The sequence below is a fragment of the Aethalodelphis obliquidens genome, unplaced genomic scaffold, assembly GCF_003676395.1.
Source record: "Aethalodelphis obliquidens isolate GAN/ISIS:26980383/991018 unplaced genomic scaffold, ASM367639v1 scaffold13, whole genome shotgun sequence".
NCBI lineage: Eukaryota > Metazoa > Chordata > Mammalia > Artiodactyla > Delphinidae > Aethalodelphis > Aethalodelphis obliquidens.
Window position 1 is genome coordinate 2,174,975 of NW_020837957.1, and position 21,792 is coordinate 2,196,766.

The 21,792-nt window shown below is 39.7% G+C and overlaps 1 protein-coding gene across 2 annotated transcripts in view; it reads left to right on the forward strand.

Moving 5' to 3' along the window:
- The window catches only part of CACHD1 (cache domain containing 1), a 217,345-nt gene that overhangs the window by 64,884 nt on the left and 130,669 nt on the right, over positions 1 to 21,792 (forward strand). For both annotated transcript variants that reach the window (XM_027113978.1, XM_027113979.1), the window contains exon 2: positions 20,233 to 20,295. In XM_027113978.1, the coding sequence (XP_026969779.1) occupies positions 20,233 to 20,295 (63 nt within the window). The remainder of the gene's footprint in view (positions 1 to 20,232; positions 20,296 to 21,792) is intronic.

Genomic DNA, 21,792 nt, shown 5'->3' on the forward strand with positions numbered 1-21,792 from the left:
TGCAGTGGCATGAAAAATTGAGATACCCCCCCATTTCAAGTGTGAGTGTCTGCCTAGGGAATCTTAATTATTTTTAATGAAGATGACATTATATATTTGATCAGCATGGGGATGTCCTAAATCATGAAGTTAATATAAATAGAATACTTCCGAATAATACCACAGCAGAGATTTACTTTGAAATAAATTATTAGTTTTGTCTCTGGAGGTTAATCACTCTACCCCTTTTTTATTTTTTGTTTAAAGTTAATAAAGTCAAATGACCAGAGGAGAATTCCTTTTGTTGGAAAAAAAGTTTTTTTCCCTAGGTTTATTGCTGTGTTAAAACGAGTGCCTTAACTTTTGTGGACTCAACGAGATTTAGTGTATGTACTATAAACATTTTTGTGGAATCTCTGACAAGAAGCATGATTATTACTACTATTATTAGTATTCAAGAATAACTTTCTTGACATTGATATTTGTAATCACATATAATTTTTTTTCCTTTTAAAAATATTCTAATAATTGATGGTATTCGCCTAATTTAATGGCAAAGGAATTAAATAGGAGACTCTTGGATTTATTTTACAATGCTGACATCTGACATTAAAAAAAATCATACCTATAATTTCTCACCATGCCTTCCTGCCTTTCATTGGGCAATATTGTATTCTAGTTGCATGCTGTGCTAAGTATCAGTTATGCATGGGGAAAGAGGGATCTGAATTCATGAGTCTATAGTCTTAGTGCTTACTTATGTAAAAGAGTATGTTACATGTGCTTCCAAAAAATGTTTTTAATTAAATTCCATGAATTTTTCTTGAGAAACGCCTTTTCTAAAAGAAATTGCCTAATGTTTGTACCCTGTTTGAAAAGGATGGGATAACTTTCAGGGACTATGCTTTTAATTTTTTCTGCCTTTGCAGTGATTGTAGAGAATATTGCTTCTCTCTCTTTTTTTTTTTTTCATTTTGTCTAGGTAAAACTAACACTAAAAATGAAACCGATCATTGCTGGTCCTGTAATTACCCAGTTTTCAAATTTCTTTGGCATTTAAAAAAATATTTAGTTACTTATTTGGCTGTGCCAGGTCTTAGTTGCGGCACACGGGATCTTCGTTGCCACGTGCGGGAACCTTTTTTTTTTTTTTTTTTTTTTTTTGCGGTACACGGGCCTCTCACTGTTGTGGCCTCTCTTGTTGCGGAGCACAGGCTCCGGACGCGCAGGCTCAGCGGCCATGACTCACGGGCCCAGCAGCTCTGCGGCATGTGGGATCTTCCCGGACCGGGGCACGAGCCTGTGTCCCCTGCATCGGCAGGCGGACTCTCAACCACTGCGCCACCAGGGAAGCCCGACGTGCGGGATCTTTATTTGCGGCACGGGAGATCTAGTTCCCTGATCAGGGATCGAACCCGGGTCCCTGCATTGGGAGTGCAGAGTCTTAATCACTGGACCATCAGGGAAGTCCCTTTTTTGGCATTTTTAATGCATCTCTCAATACTCCATAGCCAAGAAGCAACTGAGAGCTCAAAAATGCCCCTTGTATCCATTTTCTTTCTTTCAGTTCTAGAACCATCTTACTCTAGCCCTCCATCTCTCTCTCTCCTTCCCTGCCCCCTTTTTGGTGTATTACATTAGCAACAACAAAAGTTATCATTTATTGACCACTTACTATGTGCTGGCTATTGTGTTAGGGAGGTAAATGAATTATCTTATGAATACATACTAATACAATTAATAAAATCTAATTAATAACAATAGTCCTATGAAGTAGGAAATCAGGGGGCAGAGGAGAGACTTAGGGGTTAGGTAATGTGCCCTGGGCTACTCTGCTAGTAATTGGCAGAGATGGGATTTGAATCCACAACAGCTTTTGACCCTAGTGTGCATGTTCGACACAATATTATGATCTAATTTGCTAATAATGGGCTATACTCTTATTGCCAAATTATTCTACTTCAGGCCCAGATCTGATCAGTTCATTCCCCTGCCCTATAACATTACTTTAAAGGTTCCTTATTACTTCCAAGGCTTCACAGCCTTGCTTTTAGGTTCTCCATGATTTTGCCCAAACCTGCTTCCTCACCCTTGTCATTATTTACGATCGATAAGGATTGACTGGCTAGAATAAAAACAAAAAGGAAAAAAGATGCCTTTCAGAATACCATTGATATGATTCTGTAATTAGGACTGTTTGTTGTCTCCTGAAGTGGCACAGTGCCTGGCAGTAAAAGAGTCAGGTGTCCTTTGTGGTCAGGATCTAATAGCACAGAACTCTTCCCTGCAAACTTAAAATTGTGTTCAGCATTTTGCCCTGTCGTTTAATTGGAAGAACACTGGGTGCTTCGGTGCTGATTCCTGGCGCCGAGCGATTTAGCATTCCCCAGGGCCATTTGACTTTTCCCAATCTTGCCTGCACGGTAAATCTCAACATTCCTTCCTAGAGGTTTAAGACAAGCAACTTTTAAATGATAGGTGAAAACTTAGCTTTAAGAAATGACTTTTGAGGTGAAAATCAAAGTCATTGACAAGATCTTTGAAATCCCTACGTATACTCCTGGGGGGGAAAGTTAATTTGAGAAAGACCAAGTTTAAAAATAGTGAAGATACAAAGTAAAACAGGCCTTTAGCCTTTTTTACCTAGTGAAGGTAAAGAGCAATACAGATTTTTTTCCCCACCATTATTAATGGGTCAACTCTTTTCTTGAACAGTTCATTGGAGTGAATAAGCTCACCCCATCTTCTTTTTTTTTAGGAAAGAAGAATTAAGTAAAACAAATACTTCTTCCCTTTTTCTCATTCTTAAAATAATTTTAGGAAAACTTACTGGCAGCTAATCGTGTATCACATTCAGCTAGTTTTATAATGCAAAGCAAGTCTGGTCATTGCATGCAATGTTTCTCCACTGGCTTCATTCCTTAAACTTGGAATTAACGCCTTGTGGACAAAATGGAAAGCACCCTATTTGATGCCTGCCCCAGACCCCTTTGAGAGGAAACACAGCATAGATCTGAATATCAGACAGCTACGGGGAATCCAGTGCACTGCATTCTAATGCAGTTCTGCCATAAGTGAAATGTTCACCTGCCCACATTTTGTGTGTGGATCCTTCTGACTATTGATTAGGGTTGGAGATTGAGAAGGGAGGAAACCAGGCAAACATCTAGTTTGTCAGGAGCTAAATCGTAGTCAGTGCCTCGATGCCTAGCAAATACCTCTGCCTTCTGCTGCCCCTTTGCTTTTCATTAGTGACTTGGGGTGGAGGAGAATGTACATACCGGCTGTAAAAATGCAAATTGGCGAGAGAGAGAGACAGGAAGAGAGAGAACTGGAACAATTACAAAGGAGACCGCCTTGAAGGAACAGTTGCAAAGGAGACCACCTTGAAGAACTTATTTTGGAGAGGTAAACAAGGTCAACAAGAACATGAGCTCCGGCAGAACTCCTATCTGTAGAGATGCATTCAGAATGATTCTCAGCTTGTTAATTTGCTTATTACCCCCGATGTCTCTTTGCTGTTCAAACATAGAAAAGTGTTTGCTACACTAGTGCAGGCTGAGTATGCTTATACACTGATGAGCTTCGTTGGTGATAACTGCTTTCTGTGACTGGAGAATCTTCCCTGTTATGATTTTTCTTAATGCCAGACTCATAGTGCTGCCTAAATACTGACAGTTTCTCTGGGGCGTATTAGAAGGTAGCATTATACCATGCAGTCAACAACAACATGCCTACTAGGTGCTGGGAATTCAAAGATGAATGAGAATCCGTCCTTGTCTTCTAGAAACTCACAAGATACCAGGGGCGGGGAGGAGCTATGTAAACAAATAATTGCAGTGTGTTTTGTAAGTGTTAGAATAGTGGGATATCCCCACTGCATAGAGAGCAGGGAAGACTTTCCATGGAGGTGAAAAATTAAGGGGAGCCTTAGTGAGGAATTTACTGAGAAAATTAGTGGTAAAGTGCATTCTAGGCGGGGGAAGCCACCCCTTTGAATGATTCCCTGTGTTATGAATTCCCAGTGGGGTATGTTTCTCTCATGGTGTGTGTACAACTTATGCCCCTCTCATGAATTCATTAACTGAGTGGTTCTAGGTACTGGGACAGTGGGGAAAGAACAAAAGTCCCTGTGCTCATGTAACATGCATACCAACAGGGAAAGACAGACAGCAAAGAGTAAAACATAGGACATGTGAGATGTGACAAGAGTTACTGGGGTCGCTATTTTGTGTAAAATAGTATTTGAGCAGAACTCCAGAGGCAGGAGGGAGCAAGTACATCCAAAGGCAATGTTTTTCAAAAAGGGGGGAGCGGGAAGTGCAAAGGCCCTGTGGCTGGAAATTGCTCAACAGGTCTAAGTAGCAACCTGGAGGCCAGTGTGTCTGGAGCAGACTGAGACTGGGCAGAGGGCAGGAGAGAAGTCAAAGGGTGAACAGGCTGTAGGTAGGGGCTTTGGAACCAGGAAAAGGACTTGAGCTTTTACTCTGAAATGATTGGGAGTTTGGGCCTGGAAGTGCCAAGAGCCTTGGTCCTAGAGTCAGACACATTTGAGTTCAAATCTCGCTCTGCCACTTTTACTAGCGCTGTCTGATTCCTCATCTAAAAAAATGAGGCTTATTATTCTTACCCTGAAATGTTGTAATGAGGAAGAAGAGGAGAAAAGTGGCGGTGGTGGTATTAATAGTAGAAGAGGTAGATAACAGTAAGAGAATTTGTGTCTGTTTATCAGTGTGTTAAGAGGCAGGGTGTGAATGAGAGATGAATGTGGCAGGGTGAGGGCAGTTATATGAGTATGAGAGGTGGCATCCTGAACAGAGCTCCAAAATCAGGCCTTGCAGACACTGGGCTGTGGTTGCTATAGATGAGGAATAATGCAAATACCCGGATAGCGTTGGATCAACCATGTGTATTAACAGCAGCTGGGCCTTCCAGAGCCTGAGAGCTGTCCAACTCAACTCCAGTTTTGAAGCAGTGTATTAATAAATGAAGAAATGCCAAACAGTTACCAATGCTGTTATATTTTAAATATATCTGTTTAACAAATTAACTCCTATGTGGCGTCATTGTGCCATTTCTGAGCTAATTTCCATTATTTATTTTTAAAGCATGAATTTAGAGAATATTGTGCATGCATGATGTGTTCTGTTAATGGGATACATGTTCAAAGTTGTATGATCAATACCTTTTTCTTTTCATTTTGTCACTTTCTCTCTGTGACTGTGTATAAAGTCTCATTAGGAGAAGATCAAACATACAGGTTTGGGGCTTTTGATGAATATGAACCCCAGGCCAAAAAACGAACCAGCCAGCCTTCCCACTGTCTCCCCTGCTCTGCACATTAGGCCTTAATATTCCCTGCTGAGTGCTGAGAACAAGGGTCCAGGTAACTTTGTGTTGTGTTTGGTTCAGGTGTGCCTTCCTCACGCTGGCTACTAGCTACAGCTTCTGCACACCTGCTTACACCTCCCTGTTCTCCTTTGCACTGTCAGCTCTTGAAGGATGGGGCTGTCTTAGCATCACTTCGTCCAGAGCCAGCCCATAGTCTGTGCTCAGTGACAGAAAACTGAGCCAGGCTACGTTGGGAAGGTGAGCCCTTCCAGAACATTCAGCTGGAAAAGGTTGGACAAAGGAAGCTCACCAGCGGTTGTAGCAGTTTGAGGAACCAAGAAATCTTGATCCCAGATTTGAGCCATGGCCTCCAGGGGAGCCTAGAGTTGTGGGAAAGTAACCCCACCCTGGGTGGATTGGTTGTGTGGCTCTGAAGGAAGCTGCCTTTTCATTTATTAGTTAGTTTCTTGTTTGGTAAAACAGGGGTTCTAACGACGCACACCTCCCAGGGTGGTGGTAAGGCAGAGACATTGCAAATCCAGGTGCTCCTTCCTTCTTTCCTTCCTCCTGTCTTCCCAGGAAGCCCCACCCAAAGATTAGTTCATCTCTAATTCTGAATTCGGTGGCTGCAAGTGGAGAGCAGCTGTCAGTGACTGAAGATTTGGAATATGCCCCTTTTTTTCCCCTCTAAGTGGTCAGCGGGAGTGAGTATTTCTCTTTCCTTCTCCCTCCTTCTTTTTCCTTTTTTTTCTTTTCTTTTTTTTTTTTTAAGGTATTTCTTTTAACCAGACCATACTTTATAGTCTATGGAAATGTGGATTTATACAGAAATTCAACATAGGGAGACTATTACTGATATTTCAAGGAGATTCACAGAAGTGTTTTGATTTGAAAAGTGCATTAGTGTAGGGCTTTTCAAACAGTGATTAATGGGCCACCTCCATCACAACTACCTTGATGATTCTCGCACATATTGGCCTCCCCCGGGCCTGGGGACCCATTATCTATTGGAGGCGGGGGCCCAGGAATCTGCATTTCATTACAAGCAAACAGGATTTGTTTTGTACCTCTATAAAGTCTAATAACCACTGTCTTAGTGATGGAAATCCAATTTGTATAACTGTTATTGAGCACCCAGTATGTGTTCTTCGTCATATTCATCACATAGATAGTAACTTAAGTGCTCACAGCTATGACCATAGGAAGGTATAGTTTACATAAAGTCACCCATTGAAAGGGCATAAGTCAGTGGATTTTAGTATAGTTCCTGAGTTGTGCAATCATCACCATAATCTTAAAACATTTTCATCATCCCCCAAAGAAACCTTATTCCCATTAGCAGTCATTGCCCACGGGTGGATATTATTACACCCATTTTTAGAGGCAGGAAAATGGAGGCTTTGGACATTTAAGCAACATGCCTCCAACCCCGACAGTAAGTAGTGGAGCTGAGGACCATGGTCTGACTTCCTTGCTTCTAGAACCCACGCTCTTTCGACTATACCATGCCCCTTTCCAGGAACTCAAGACATATATTTGCTTGGTGGGGAGAATAATTTGAGGTTCTGGCTTTTTCCTTGTTCAGTAGTTTTAGATAATATATTTTCCCTTCCCATTCTGGCTTTGTAGGGTAAATAAATAGGTTTTAGGGATAAACAACAAGATCCTCCTGTATAGCACAGGGCACTATATTCAATATCCTGTGATAAAGCATAAGGGAAAAGAATATGAAAAAGAATGTATATGTACGTATAACTGAATCACTTCGCTATACAGCAGAAATTAACACGACACTGTAAATCAACTATGTATACATTGTAAATCAATAAAATAAATTTAAAAAAATAGATTTTAGTTTTTAGTTCATTATGCAGCACAGTTACATAAAAAATCAGCATGACTGAAAGCCAGGAGAAACCAGCATTTGGTCCTGTCCATGATTGTGACCTATCATATACGGTGTTTGAGGCTTACTTTCCTCTTCTGTCAAATGAGGAAGTAATACCAAATCTTTTATTGATTCATTAAGCATTTATTGGACGTTTAATGGTGATTACACTGGATGCTGGATATTCAGAGAAAATGTTGACAATTTTAATACCAGCTGTGCTTAACTGGGCAAAAACTATATGTCAGTCACTGTCCTAGCTTGTCATTCCATTTAGTTCTAACTGCAAGCCTAGTAGGTAGTGACGATCACCCTGTTCTGTCTCTACGGCGTTGGAGGTATGTTGCTTAAATGAGGAAACTTAGGCTCAGAAGATTTAAATAATTTGTGCTGGTCACACAGCTGAGATGACTGAGGTCTGGATGATTCCAAAGCCTGGACCTCAGTCCTCACACTCCTCTCCAGGTGAGCAGGAGTTGATATTGCCTTCTGTGAGGTCACTACTCATGTTTCTAAACAAATACTTGCAACACAATGTGGAAGTAAATAATTCAGTGAAGGCGCTAAAGGAGGTTTAATCTTCTGGCCTCTTTTTGAGGAGGTTTGGGGAGGCGTCTAGATGAGCCTCTGGGTTCTGTTAGAGGCATAGCTAATTATTGCATTTCTCCCTCTCCTGTAGCCCCTATTTGCTTAATACCTGCAGGTTGGATTTTTAGGACTACTTCCGTCCCCTGGTACCTGCAGGAACCCTGTTTGTTGAGCAGTACTAGGCCGGGAGGGACCAGCATCTCTGTGATGTATTTCCCAACTTGAATTTACGCCTCTGGCCTCCTTGGCAAATGTTTACAAAGCCGCAGACTCTAGTAAACTAGAGATTTGGCCTGTGCTCAGACAGGTGTTCCCTACCAAGTATCATCAGTAATCAAAGGGAAAGTCACTTTCTCAAGGACCCAGCTTGCATGTGGGTTTCTAAAGAAACTTGAAGAAGGCAGTTCGTTGAGCCTGGGAGCCAAGCTTGTCAAGGCACTGGGAGCTAATGTGAAAGCCATTTCCTGAAAATAGAGTTTTTAATAAGTCTTGTCACTATGGAAGGCTTCGGAAGTGCTGATTTGGAAGAGCTCCTGACATTGGGATGAGGACACAGGAAATCACAAATGACTTTTTATTCCTGGGAATAGTTGTTCATTTTGAAGGATTTTTGAAAGTTACTATTTACTGAGCTCTTACTGTATGTAAGGAATAAGTGCTATACAAGCACCGAACCTCACAAAAAACCCATAAGCTCGCTATTATTGTCGCCTCTTATTTTACAAATTAGGAACTGGTGCACATCTAACCTCTCCACAGCCACTCAGCTGGTAATAGAGGATTTGTTTTGTTTTGTTTTGTTTTAAACTCCCTTTCACGTTCCTATTTTTTTTAGCCCTAAAAACTTGCAGAAATAATTTTAACCAGCATTTATTCATTAAAATTATATTGTGAATCTGAGCCCAGAGAGCCATTCATTGTTCATTGAAATGTGAGTTAATGATTATTGCTGAGAATCCTGGCATGTCGTGCTGGAGCCATTACAGCAGGGTTGTTACCATGGTATTCGATATGCATGACAGGCACCCTGGCTGTGAAAGCCTGAAAGACGATACAGTGAGGAGGACCTGGGAGACATTTGTGTAATCATATTAGCATCACATTTATTCCAGAAAGGCTTACTGCTCGGTTTCACGTCTTAATGTCCACGTTTAAGCTCACCACTCTCAAGATTGGTTTTCTCTATTTAAATTGTCATCTTAAACTATTCATCCCTTCAATACTTGGCCTCTCCTCCTGCAACAAGTTTTAGAGATATGTTTATAACATTTTTCTTAACAATTTAAGTCAAATTTCACCAGCAAATATAATTTTCTTGAAGCATCCATTTCATATGGCAGAAAAACCTAGCATTAGTAGCTTCTCAAAAGTCTAGCAATCTATACTTCAGTAAGATTCTAGCACAATAATAGAGTGGAAATTTTAGGATCACCAAGGTTTATATAATCTAACCCAATTTTCCACTTTATAGGTAAGGGAAACTAGACCTAGGGAGGCTTAATGCCTTCATCAGGCATATAGCTGATTTATACAGAGCTAGTTTATACAGAGTTGCAATTTGACATTATTAGCTTTTGTGATAAATTTTGATTTATAGTTTCTGCACTTAATGAAGCATCGCTTTAAATAAAAGAATAAACCAGAATTGAACTTATAAAAATTCTATTTGGATATGGCATAAATGAACATTTCATTTGAAAACCATCCAAAACAGACTCCCAGTAGCATATTTTGAAATGTCGAGAACCGGTCTTCGGGACTTCCCTGGTCGTCCAGTGGTTAAGACTCCGTGCTCCCAGTGCAGGGGGCCCAGGGTCCATCCCTGGTCAGGGAACTAGAGCACACATGCCTCAGCAAAGGTCCCATGTACCACCACTAAGATCCGGCGCAGGCAAATGAATAAAATAAATATTAAAAAAAAATAGAAAACTAGTCTTCAACTCAGAATGCAACATTGCAACTGTGCTTTAAACCTGAACAGTTGTTTTTCATTAAGCTATTTTTATATAAATTATTTTTTGAACAAGTACATCTCATTCCATAATATCGCTCTGTGCAAGTGCTATAGGGGTCGTAAAATTGAATAAAACAGCCCCTCAGAGGATTTTAAAATTTTACAAAGGAGATATGACAAATGGGAAACTTTCATTTAAGGTCAAGTGTCATTTGAAGGATCAAAGACGATCCAGTTCATTTGGTTCCTAAAGTTGTCACAGATCCTTGGGACAGTAACTGGCTTCTAAATGGACTAGGTTTTTTTCTTTGTGAGAAGGCTTAGGAACAGTTGAGGGAAGTGGGTGCATGGCTCTGAGCATGTGGAATATAAACATTCTTAAAGCACCTATTTCATCATGTCACTCCCCAGCTAAAAATCCTCCTAACAGCTCTTTATTTCTTGGCAAATACACATTTATTCATTTACTCATTCAAAAAACTCTTTACTCAGTGCCTACCATATGTGTAAAATCCAACTCCTCTTCCTGGCTTGAAAAACCTCCACATTGAGTTCTATTCCATTGAGTTCAGTTTCATTTCCAAAAGCTTCCCTTAGGCAACTGACCTTGTATCATGATTACTGACTCCGGAGTCTGTCTCTAGATTGTGAGCTTTGCTACAAAAGAAGCAATCTCCTTATCTTTGAACACCCCATTTCCAAGTATACAGGCCAGTGCTTAGTAAGTCCTTTTTAAGGGTTTTCTCGAGGCCAAAGGATCTAGAATGTAGGGCCACGTGGGCAGGGATTTTGTTACTCTCTTTTTTGTATCTTTAGTGTCTAGAACAGTGCCTGGCCCCAAGTATTGAATACTTAGTACTTTGTGTTTAGTACTATGTGACAAACCCTCTCTGTGAATGCTCTGAAATGCTCTCACTTAAGCTCTTTTTCTTTTTTTTTCCTATTTAAATCTGACCTCAAATTCAAGCCCAAGCCCACCTCTTCAGAGTCCTGCTCCCCAGCCCCCCACGAACTCTGGCAGCACGTTGGGTCTGTGCCAAACATCCTGAGTTCATCCGGAGCCTGCATTGCACTGTTCACCGTTCATGCTTACTTCTTAATCTTTCATTTCTTCTCCCAACTAGAGAATGAGCTCCTTGAGAATATGGAGCCATATTTTACATGGTTTCTGACTCTATCAGAAAGGACGTGATTAACTTGAGTTATTAATTAAACATTGTCATTTAGGTCTGGAAGGTTAAGCATTTCAGGGTTTCCAGTTCCCTTTGTCCTTGATGGATGGATTCCCGAGGACCTGAGCATTTGTGTGGATTTGCGCACACACAGAGCACTGAATGTTGAAGGCTTATATACTTGAAGTGCCTTTCCTCCAAGAATAAATGCATGGCCATTTAACTACCCCGCCTTTTTTTTTTTTTTTTTTTTTTCCCCTTCAAGGTGAAATTTAAAAAGCCTTAATGGAGATCTGGGGTATAGGGAGTGAGGAAATTAAGAGTTAGGAGAGTGGAAGTCGGGGAGTGGAAATCTGGCCCCATCTGCAAAGCGTTTGGGCAAGTCAGCTTCAAGTCAGCTTTCCATTTCTGAGAGGTTTCCATGTGCATTGTCATGAATATTATAGTCAAGTTACATTGGCTAAAAGGCTGAGTCTTTCCAACATGTGGAACTGATTTACTTGCCTTTTCCCCCTCTTACCTCCTTTGAAAGCCCAAACACAACAACAACAGCAAAAATTCAGTAACCCTTCAGAAGCTTTATTGCATTTAGGGAAGTGTTTCCATCTTTCCATGCCTGTCTTTGTTCTCTCCGTTCCTATTTGCTCCCTGGCTCTCCTGGTTTAAATGCTACAACAGGAAATGAAGTGATCAAGACTAGAAACTTTGCTTGCTGAGATTATTGCTTTAGATTTTCCCTGCTAAATCAGACTGCAGGCTGTTCCTTTTTCCCTGTAATTTCTTTTGAGGGATAGAGAGGGCCAAAACTGGCAACCCTTTGTAAAGGTGACCCTGGTCGCCGATTTGTGACTCTCCCACGAGCTTTCTTGCTTGCTATTCAGAGCTCATGTTGGTTTGAAGGGTAAGTTAAATACCATGAGACTAAGGAATTCATAATTTGAGTTCTTTTGCAAACTTGAAGTATCCGAGGGGCTGTGTGTGTATATACTTAGAGCCTGAAGAGGACAGGGAAGGAAAAACAGAGGTGAGGGGGGAAGACTCTATTAATAGATTGTTGAGAAAAGGGGAATTTTTTTTATCTTAAAGAGAAAGGATACTTTGTTCCCTTTTTTGCTAGCTGGTTGAGTAATCAACCAAACTGACCATCTGTATGACTTAATGCCTAGATTAATGGATACACACACGCATATTTATGCTTACTGTGTACCATGCAATGTGCTGAGGAATCATGGCATGGGCCAGTTGTCAAAGAATTTACAACAAAGTTAGAACCTAGAAATCTAGAAGAGTGGAAGGAAATAAAGTAAACTGTAAACTGGTTTTTACTGAGCGGTCAGACAGTAGATTTTTTTCCCCTCTTCTTCCTTTACATATTTTCAAATTTTCTACAGTGAACATATTATTTTAACTGTAGCATAGACTGTCTTTGCTGCAGAAGTTCAGAGAAGGGAGAGATTACCTTTGGGAGGTTGTTAGGGATGAGGTAGGACTTGAGTTGGTAAATATTTATACAGGTATTTTTGGCCCCCCGTACCTCCAACTATCATAGCATAGCTATCATTAAGAGGATATTGTTAAGAGATGAACAATAATGGAATAGAATAATAATAGAATGACCATGAAGACTGTTCGAATAACTATCATAATGGTATGTGAAATACATTCATAATGTTTTTAGTGAAGTCTACGTAAATTTATCTTCACATTTATGAGGTTAAGATATGTGAAGTACCTGGTGCTAGACAGATAGGAAGCACTACACAAGCAATAGTTATATCATTTGTTATATGTAGCAACCGTAAAACAAAATAAGGAAGTCTGTTGGGGCAGGACATGTGTGCCCAGGGTACCATTTGCACAAGGTCATCTATTGTGTACTGATTCATTTTGTTTTAAATTCCCAATCTAGGCCTCTTCCTCTACCATGATTTTCAGTACCTAAGCATTTCCCTTTGTCATGAAACTGGAATAGCCCTGTTTCTTGCAAGTCACTGTGGTATTCAAGATCAAATATTTATAGTGAGGATCAAGCATGAGCCCCTACATTTACTTTTTCCTCTGTAAGCTCTCAAGGTGGTGATCTAGTACAAGTGGTTCTCTGTAGAGTTTATTGTAACTGAACGTATGTCTTTTTTTCCCCTAGTGTGTCAACTCTTTGGAAAATGTTTGTCATTACCCATCATAAAGGAAATTCATGCTCCATTTTGAGATTGGGGGGTGGGGAGGAAAGAATATATGTTCTGGGTTCATTATTCATAGGCAAGCCCTGTTACTATTTTGGTCACTTTCTAGATTTTACCTAAGTTTTCTCTATTAAGCTGATGATTACATAGAGGATGATACATAAACTTTGGAGTAAGGCAAACTTTGCACCCAGACTTGGTCACTTAATTACAATGTTCTACATTTGGGCAAACCAAACTTCTAAGACCTCAGTTTTCTCACCTGTAAAATGATGACATAGTAGCTAACTACTATGAAGGGTTGCTATGAGTATTAAGTGAGGTAATGTGTTGCAAAGCACATTAATATACACGGTTAATATACACGGTAACACTGTTATGCATAATGTACCCCCTTTACACACATGTAATTAGAACAATATTTGTGTATTAAAATGCTCATTTTAAAATATGAACAATAACAAAAATCATTGTAAACACTTTTATTAGCTGTACAGTATATTATTGATTGGATGAAGTGTAATTAATCGGTCCCGTACTGGACAGTTAGGTTATTATTATTTTTGTTAGTGGTAACCTTTTCAATACTCTTGGTAAACTATTTTCTGGAACTACCTGTATCCAGACGAACAAATTTAGAGATTTTTTTTTTAATGTTGGAGATTTATGGCAGCAGGTTTGTGATCTCAGAATGCAGATGATGAAGCTTCCTTAGAGGCTTAGACCTCCTTAGACCTTCCATATGTTCAACAGTGTGAGGTTAAATAGTCTGGTAAAGATCGGACAGTGTCTACTCTGGGCAGAGTGATCCCTTATAACCTAGTAAAAACTTATTCATGGGGTATGCTTAGGGGAGAATAGAGTCATGCATATGTTTTCTTCTGAAACACTTAAATTAAGCTGCCATTAATTCCCTGTCCAGTGATTGTTGGAGCTTGTTTTAATGACAGCATGGTTAATGTTGGTCAACATCTTGAGATAACAGTGGTAATCTATATTTTCCTTCCCTTTGGCCATAATTCCTAGAACAGTAGGAAGAGATCCAGAGAGGAATGAAGCTGTTAGTGAACTGTCAGCCAAATTGGCTTGTGACAGAGACCTGTAAACGTCAAGAGAATAAGCTTTTGAATAAAAATTCAGTCCTGCATTTTCTTAGCAAAGATCAGGGAGGGAGTCCAACAGAACCTTATTAGGCTTGTTAGAGGTATTTCTCCTCTGTGGTTTTGTGCTATACCGTTCATTTAAACATCTAGTTCAAATTTGGCAGAGCTGTTGGAGTGAAGGTGGAGCCAACTGTCAGGATTGACCATCTTATTAAACACTCATGTAATTGTTCCTGTTCCAGTTAAGTGGAATTCTCTTGCCATCTGTTAAGCAGGCTCAATTAATAGAGAGATTTGGGAGGGAAAGATGGTGGGTAGGGAGGGTGGGTCAATGGAGTGAGGACTTGGGGACAGGGAAGGACTAAGTTGCAGCCCTTAAGAGGTGAGGGAAAGTAGCTCTCCCTCCACCTACACACACACACTAACACACACACACACACACACACACACACACACACACACACAGAGAGAGAGAGCAGGATGTCTTTTTTTCTTTTCATGCGGGAGAGGTAGGGGAACTGTATTCAAGTGTAATGTGGCTCTTTAATTTCCTCTTTGGGGGAGGACGGGGAAGGCAGCGCTTAGGGAATAAAAGAACAGAATATGCAAATAGGAGATTTGATTAAATTGTGTTATATAAGTTTAGAGCGTCCAGGTTGGATGAGACTCAGATAAAGACAACTTTTTTCTTGCTGGAAATTCAGGTTAGTACAGTACCATTGATGGGAAACTGAAGAACTAAGTCATGGTATATACTTAGAGTTTGAGGGAGTAATTAATATGTAGCCTCAGGGAAGGCTCAGGAGACCTTATCTGTAAATTGCTAGGTGACTCTCCAGTATTGGTACAGTCTAATTTCATCTGGTTGCAGATTGGGGTGTAGATTTTTTTTTAAGTATAATAGCCCAGTTAATAGATTATTGTCCTTTTTAAAACTGCATAAATGATTTTTAAAATATACAAAAACATTTGTCATGGGTATATTTTAAAGAGACTGCCTAGAATGTGTGTTTAAAGTAGATTTATTGGGCTTCCCTGGTGGCACAGTGGTTGAGTGGCCGATGCAGGAGACACGGGTTCGTGCCCTGGTCCAGGAAGATCCCACATAACGCAAAAAAAAATAAATAAAATAAAGTAGATTTATTGAAGTATAGCATACATCCAGCACAGTGCACACTCATAAATGTACAGCTGGATGAGTTCTCACAAGAGTGAACACATCCCTGTAACCAGCACCTAGATCAAGAGAAAGAACATTTCAGCATCCCAAACGTAGGCTTCATGCCCTATTCAGTTGACTGTCCCACAAAATGTAACCATTATCTTGGCTTCTAATAGGCTAGGTTAGTTTTGCCTGTTTTTGAACTTGATATAAATGGAATTAACATTCTTTGTGCCCTGGTGTCTGGCTTCTTTCACTCAGAAATATGTTTATAAGAGTCATCACGTTGATGCATGTTGCAATTGTGTGTTCATTTTCATCTCGCCCAAATATTCGACTGTGTGAATTCACACAGTTTGTCTATTCTGTTGCTGATAGGCATTTGGATAATTTCCAGGTTGGGGCTATTATGAGTAGTGCTGCAGATTTCTTTTGATAAACACGAACACATTTCTGCTAGGTATATACCAGGATGAGAACTGCTGGGTCATAGGATATGCATATAATTAACTTCAGAAGATACCGCCAGTTTTCCAAGGTATGTGTTTTAATGAGCGAAAGGTCAGTTTTGTCTTTAGATCAGAGTACTTAGTTGCCTTGAGCTTAAGAATAAGGCATGATGGGGGCTTCCCTGGTGGCGCAGTGGTTGAGAGTCCGCCTGCTGATGCAGGGGACACGGGTTCATGCCCCGGTCTGGGAAGATCCCACATGCCGCGGAGCGGCTGGGCCCGTGAGCCATGGCCGCTGAGCCTGCGCTCCACAACGGGAGAGGCCACAACAGTGAGAGGCCCGCGTACCGCAAAAAGAATAAGGCATGTTGTTGTTCTTGTATTCTTTCGATTATGGAAATTAATATGACTGACAAAGAGGAGTCAGTGAACTATTTCTCCTTAAAATAACTTGTAAAGACCCCTCACCTATTTTAATGATGTTTTCACTATACAACAAAGTGTATTTTTACTTCTAGTATTTGACAAGAATGAGAAGAGTAATGGGCAAAAACAAGCAATATGTTTGCCTTTACTTCCAGGGATTTGTACACCGAGGAGATTGACTTCAAACTCCCTCCAGATTGTGCTCAAATTAAGAGTTCAAATGTCTGGAATTCCTTTGGTCCTCGAGGGGATTTGAGTAAGGGAAAGTGACAACTTGGAAATAGAATGCGGCATGCCCACCCTACCCACCTACATCCTAACCCTGTTACTGTGAGTGAAGCATCAGAGAAGACGAACAATCTGACCTTTTGGGATTGCTCTTCATGTCATGTTTTAAGAAAACTTTTTTCCATTTCCACTTTTCAAGTCCTCTGACAACCAAGAAACTCTTGCAGTCACGAAAGTGTCAGCTAGGTGTATCATTTGGAATTCCTGGCTCTCAAATTAAAAATAAAATGCCCAGAAAACTCTGTATTCTATTCCTTTCACAGTTTTACATAGCAATAGAAAGTAATAAAAGATAAAATCTTTGTCTGGGACTCTTATTAGTTATGCCTGACATTGGTCATATGTATATAAAGTTATACCAGCACATTGTATCTTGCTTAAAATAAAATTGATAGAAAAAGACCCCAATCTTCACTCTTTTTCTGTATCCTGATAATAGGATTTCTAGATTATCCTGAACGAAAAAGTGATGTGAATAAATTTAATAGTTTTGCTAGAAGCAATGCCTGTTTTTAACTCACGACCTACATTTAGACCTCAACACTTCAATATTTTACCTGTGATGCGTTTTCTAACTTCTGAGCTGTAGTTTTTAATCTGTAAAATAGGTTTCAGATCGCTGTCTCCCACATCGGGTTGTTGCAGGGATCAAATGAGATCATCTATGTGAAACTGTAAACTATGAAAGTACTATGCCTAATAAGCCTTTGAGAACTGGGCTTAGCAGGCCCTGCATTTTAAGAAAGATTATTACTGGCCATTAATCTAGAGCATAATGGAATATCACTCTATACCTTGAGATCTTGGGCACACAGCTAAGCCTGAACTTTTAACCTTGCACCAGACGTGGCTGGCTGACCTGTTTAGTTGTGAGTTACTTGTCTAGGTTCTACTGGCCTTTCACTAACACCCTTCCCCGCTGTGGGGAGAGGAGCAAAAAGTTGTTTGCTTGGTGATAGCTCCAAACTATTATTCTAGCAGGCCACCTTTCATTTCTGGGGTGGTAAGAGGGTTGTATAAAATATATAAGTAGTCTGTAAACTCACTACTGCTTACATCTATAACTTCTTTCTTTTAACATTTTCTATTACCCACCTAATTTTTATTAGGTGTTGAGAATATAGAAACACTTATAAGCCATAAAAGGCTCTAATAAAAGTGTTGGCCATCATGATTGATAGTAATTGTTAAGAAAATGAATGAGTAAAACGGGCTGGACACGGCCTGGCAAACACTTCCTGGCTTATATTCCTTATTACTACTGAGGAATTCACCTTTCTTTTAACAACAAAGAAGAGGGAAGGATCTGAGGTTCCTCATTAGGTGTGGCCCTTGGTAGTTGTTTTGAGCAAAGTGGATCTGCTTTGCTTCCCAGAACATGGGTTACTCCATCAGTCACCTCTTGGGGGAACACCTCCCAGGATAGGACAGATAATGTATCAACTGAAATATCGCTGCCAGAAATGAAATAAGAAATTGACCACACTCATCAAGATATGGAGACACTTCATGAATTATGTTAGTTTTTAATAAACGTGCACTCTTGGTACTGAGCAGGTTGTGAAAATCAAATTATATAAAAATAGAGAATGTGGTCTGGGAGTGTAGGTGGCAGTGACATTGACACAGCCTCTAAAAGCATTGTTGTCTAGTGAACTAAGGTGTTCACCAGAAAACTGGGGCTGGAGGTCTGCAGATTTATAATTCCTTCTCCAAAATGATGTCTGTTTTAGGATTCAGAATCCTGTTGCACCTTGATGATGAAACACCTCCAGTGAAATCTAAAGCAGAACCCTGTAATCAGATGCATTAGTACATCTGCATCAAAAAGAATAAATACTAAGTGGTTTAATAAAGACTATAAATACACGTCAGTTCAAGTTAGGATTTACTACCAATAAGTTCATGTCATGTCATATTTTGCTAGCAGATGTGTTATGCAAAACTTATGATTTTCAGAGCCTTTTGAATTTTAGAATTACACGTAAAGGGATTGTTGATCTGCATTACGTTTGGGTGTTAGCTCCTAACAGGAGTGTTTTTCATATGTGTCAAGCTACCAGGTAGCAAATGCTCATGAGACAATAGGGTTAGTAGCACCATAACCGGAGTCGCACTGCCTGGGTTCAAATTCCCGCCCTGCCAAATGACTTTGGGTAAATTACCTAATTTCCCAGGGTCTTCGTTTTTCATCTTTGGAGCTGCAGGAATTTTGTTATTACATAAGATATGCATATGAGGTACACTGTGAATTGCATTAGGCACTCAATAAAATATGCTTCTGTTTCCTCATATATACTCATATAATGGGGATAATAATAGTGCTTTTCACAAAGGTGTTTCATGAGACTGAAATAGGTATATAGGTGTAACATGCCTAAGAATAGTGTCTGCCCCGCAGTAAACATTTAATAACTAGTCGCCAGTATCATTATCACCATTACTAAAAATCTGTACCTTTCCTATCAGCAGGTCATTTTCAGGAAAGAAAACGACAGTAAGCATCTGTTGACTGAATGAGTGATGCATTGAAAAATTATGATAATTTGTAATTAGAATTTTCCAGACTGTAATTCCGTCCCATTCCATCTCCATCCTTCCCAAGTGTGTTTACTTCCCTTCCCCCAGCAACATGCCCCCACCCCACCCCTCCCCCAGCCCCAGCACCTTGATTTTCCTTCATTTGCACAGCACTTGATGAACTTGGCACTTGTCTTCCTCATCACCACCATGCAGGTGTGTTAGGCTGTCTGGGAAGCTGTCCCAGATGAGGACAAACCCTTGTCAGTAGGATACAAAGGAACATGGGAAATTTTGGCTGACATCTCCAGGTCTGACTCCTTACTCAACTGGAGAGTTCCAGAGGTATCTTTAAAGTTTTAGGATAAATGACGAGGCTGCTGTTCCTTTTTTTTCCCCCCAGTCCCTAACAGATACGTTTCTTGGGTTCTCTTTTTTTTTTTTCTGGTTTGTTACAGGTTAATCTTTTGTGATTGGTCAGTAATGGTGGGGTTTGGTAAAGTCATAAGTCTGCAAGGTGTTGTAAATGCAGGCAGTGTCTGCAGGACTGGGTACCAGCGAGGCGGAGACCAGCGGGAATGTGTGTGCTTGTGTGCTGCAGTTTGGACTGATGTCTTGGCACGGCCGTCTTGTTTCCTGGCATGTAAGGACTGGATTCTCTCTTAAGGCCACAGATGTTTGGCAAACCCTATTATTTTACTCTTTCGAGGGGCTGCTTGGGTAATGAAGGTGATAGACAATATTGGGTAGGTACTGGTTGGACAGGGACATGAGGGGATATGGAAAGAATCTTTTTTAAAGAGCTTGATTACATTAGACTGTAGTGTCTGTAAACAATTACAGCATTCAGGGAGTGCAGGATTTAAATGAGAAACACAACTTTGTCAGATTATACCAGTCGGATAAAATGGCATGGGCTCCGGAAATCTATAATTAAATGTATTTCTGAAAATGAAAAATATAGCGTAACATCTGGTTTATTTCACTACAGAAGTGGATGGGTATTGCTTACATAAGTGTGATTGACTAGCTGATATTTGGATTTCTCTGTGTAAAATAACTGTTTTAATTAAATTTTTCTGCTTGATTCTATCTGTGCTGTAAACAGCTTATTCACATACACATTCATATAGAAAATGGCTGTCTTGTTTAGAAAATCTGATGTTTGTTCATTTTCTTTTCCTTGCAGCGGATATTCAACTCCTTTGTTTACACTGAGAAAATCTCAAATGGAGAAAGTGAAGTACAGCAGGTAAGACGTGATTTAGCACTTGACCTTCTCTGTCTTTGTCTTGCTTTTGGGTGTGACTTCATTACACTTTCCAATCTCCACGTGAGGCTGTCTGTTGTTTTCTGTGTGTGATTTCATATACATCTTAAGCAAAATGGCGACAACCTCCCACTTCATGTTCTTATAAGCAGTTGAAATAATGGCTATATAGATGGCTTTCTGCTGTTCATGTTATACTTTGAAAATATTATTTAGTGCCTTGTTATTGTTTTGGAAATTCCTAAACTACTCAAATTTTAAAATATTAGAAATTATTTCATCTGCTATAGGAAAAAGTGCCCAGGCTTTGGAATCAGACAAACCCCAGGTCAAATTCTGGTTTTCCTACTTACTTCATGACTCCCAGGAAGCAATTTAGCCTTTTGAGCTACAGTTTCTCACTCTTAAATCAGAGGGACATAATATCTGCATGATGGGGTTGTGAGAATTAAATGAAGTAATGTCAAATTAACTGAGAATAAGTGAAATGCTTTAGGTGAAAGCCCTGACGTAGAAGCAGCTCAGTGGATGTTGGCTTCTTTTGTTCTTTTATTTTTCTTTCCTCTTCTTGTATTCTTCCATTGCTGCTTTTCTCCCATCTTCTCAATGCACTGTGAGGTCAAAAAGTTCTGAGGCCAGATTCTGTTTACTTTATTTATAGCTGGCTTCTAATGGACTGCTTCCTAAATTAAAACATAGTGTTGGTGAACTTGGTCATAAATAATTGATCTGTGCTTGAAAAGAAGGGTGGTAAAGAGGATCTGGGTTTTAATTTCAGTTAATCCACCAACTTCATTACACCATGTGACCACCAACTAGTAATTTGAAGCTAGGTTGGAGACTTAAGTAAAAAACAGGACCAAACTAAAAACCAGAGTGTAGCAGAGTGCTTCCACAGAATAAAAAGATAACTATAGGAAAATACATAATAATTTAAACTCTCTGGGGCCTTTATCTTATTCATGGAAAACAGCTTGACTTGATCTGAACTACAGAAGTGCTATGCAAGAGGACAAAGTTTTGCAAGTATCATTAAAGTGAAGTTATTTATAGGATATTTATTTATAATAAATTACTGTAATTTGATCTTGAAGTTCAGCGTCTCTTATTTATAGACATTAAAGATCTTTATTGGTTTCTGCAGGTTAAATTTAGAGGACATAAGCCATTAAGCATGTACCCTTTTTCTTAGCTTTAGATATTTTTAAAACCTAATGACCTGAGTTGTAGTGAATGTGGTTTGCTATATCAAATCTTACCTTCATAATTCCTGTCTTATTTTTATTCCAGCACACTGGAAAGTGCTGCAGGGTCATGAAATTTAAAAGGGTTTTTATAGGGGAAGGTTTCTACACAAAGCATGTTCAAGGAAACTTTTTGGGAGACCAAAGGCCATTCGATAACATTTTAAAGAAACTGATCCAGGGATATCAGTTTTACTGCTTTTCTTGAGTAACAGATACAAGTTCTTCCTTCACT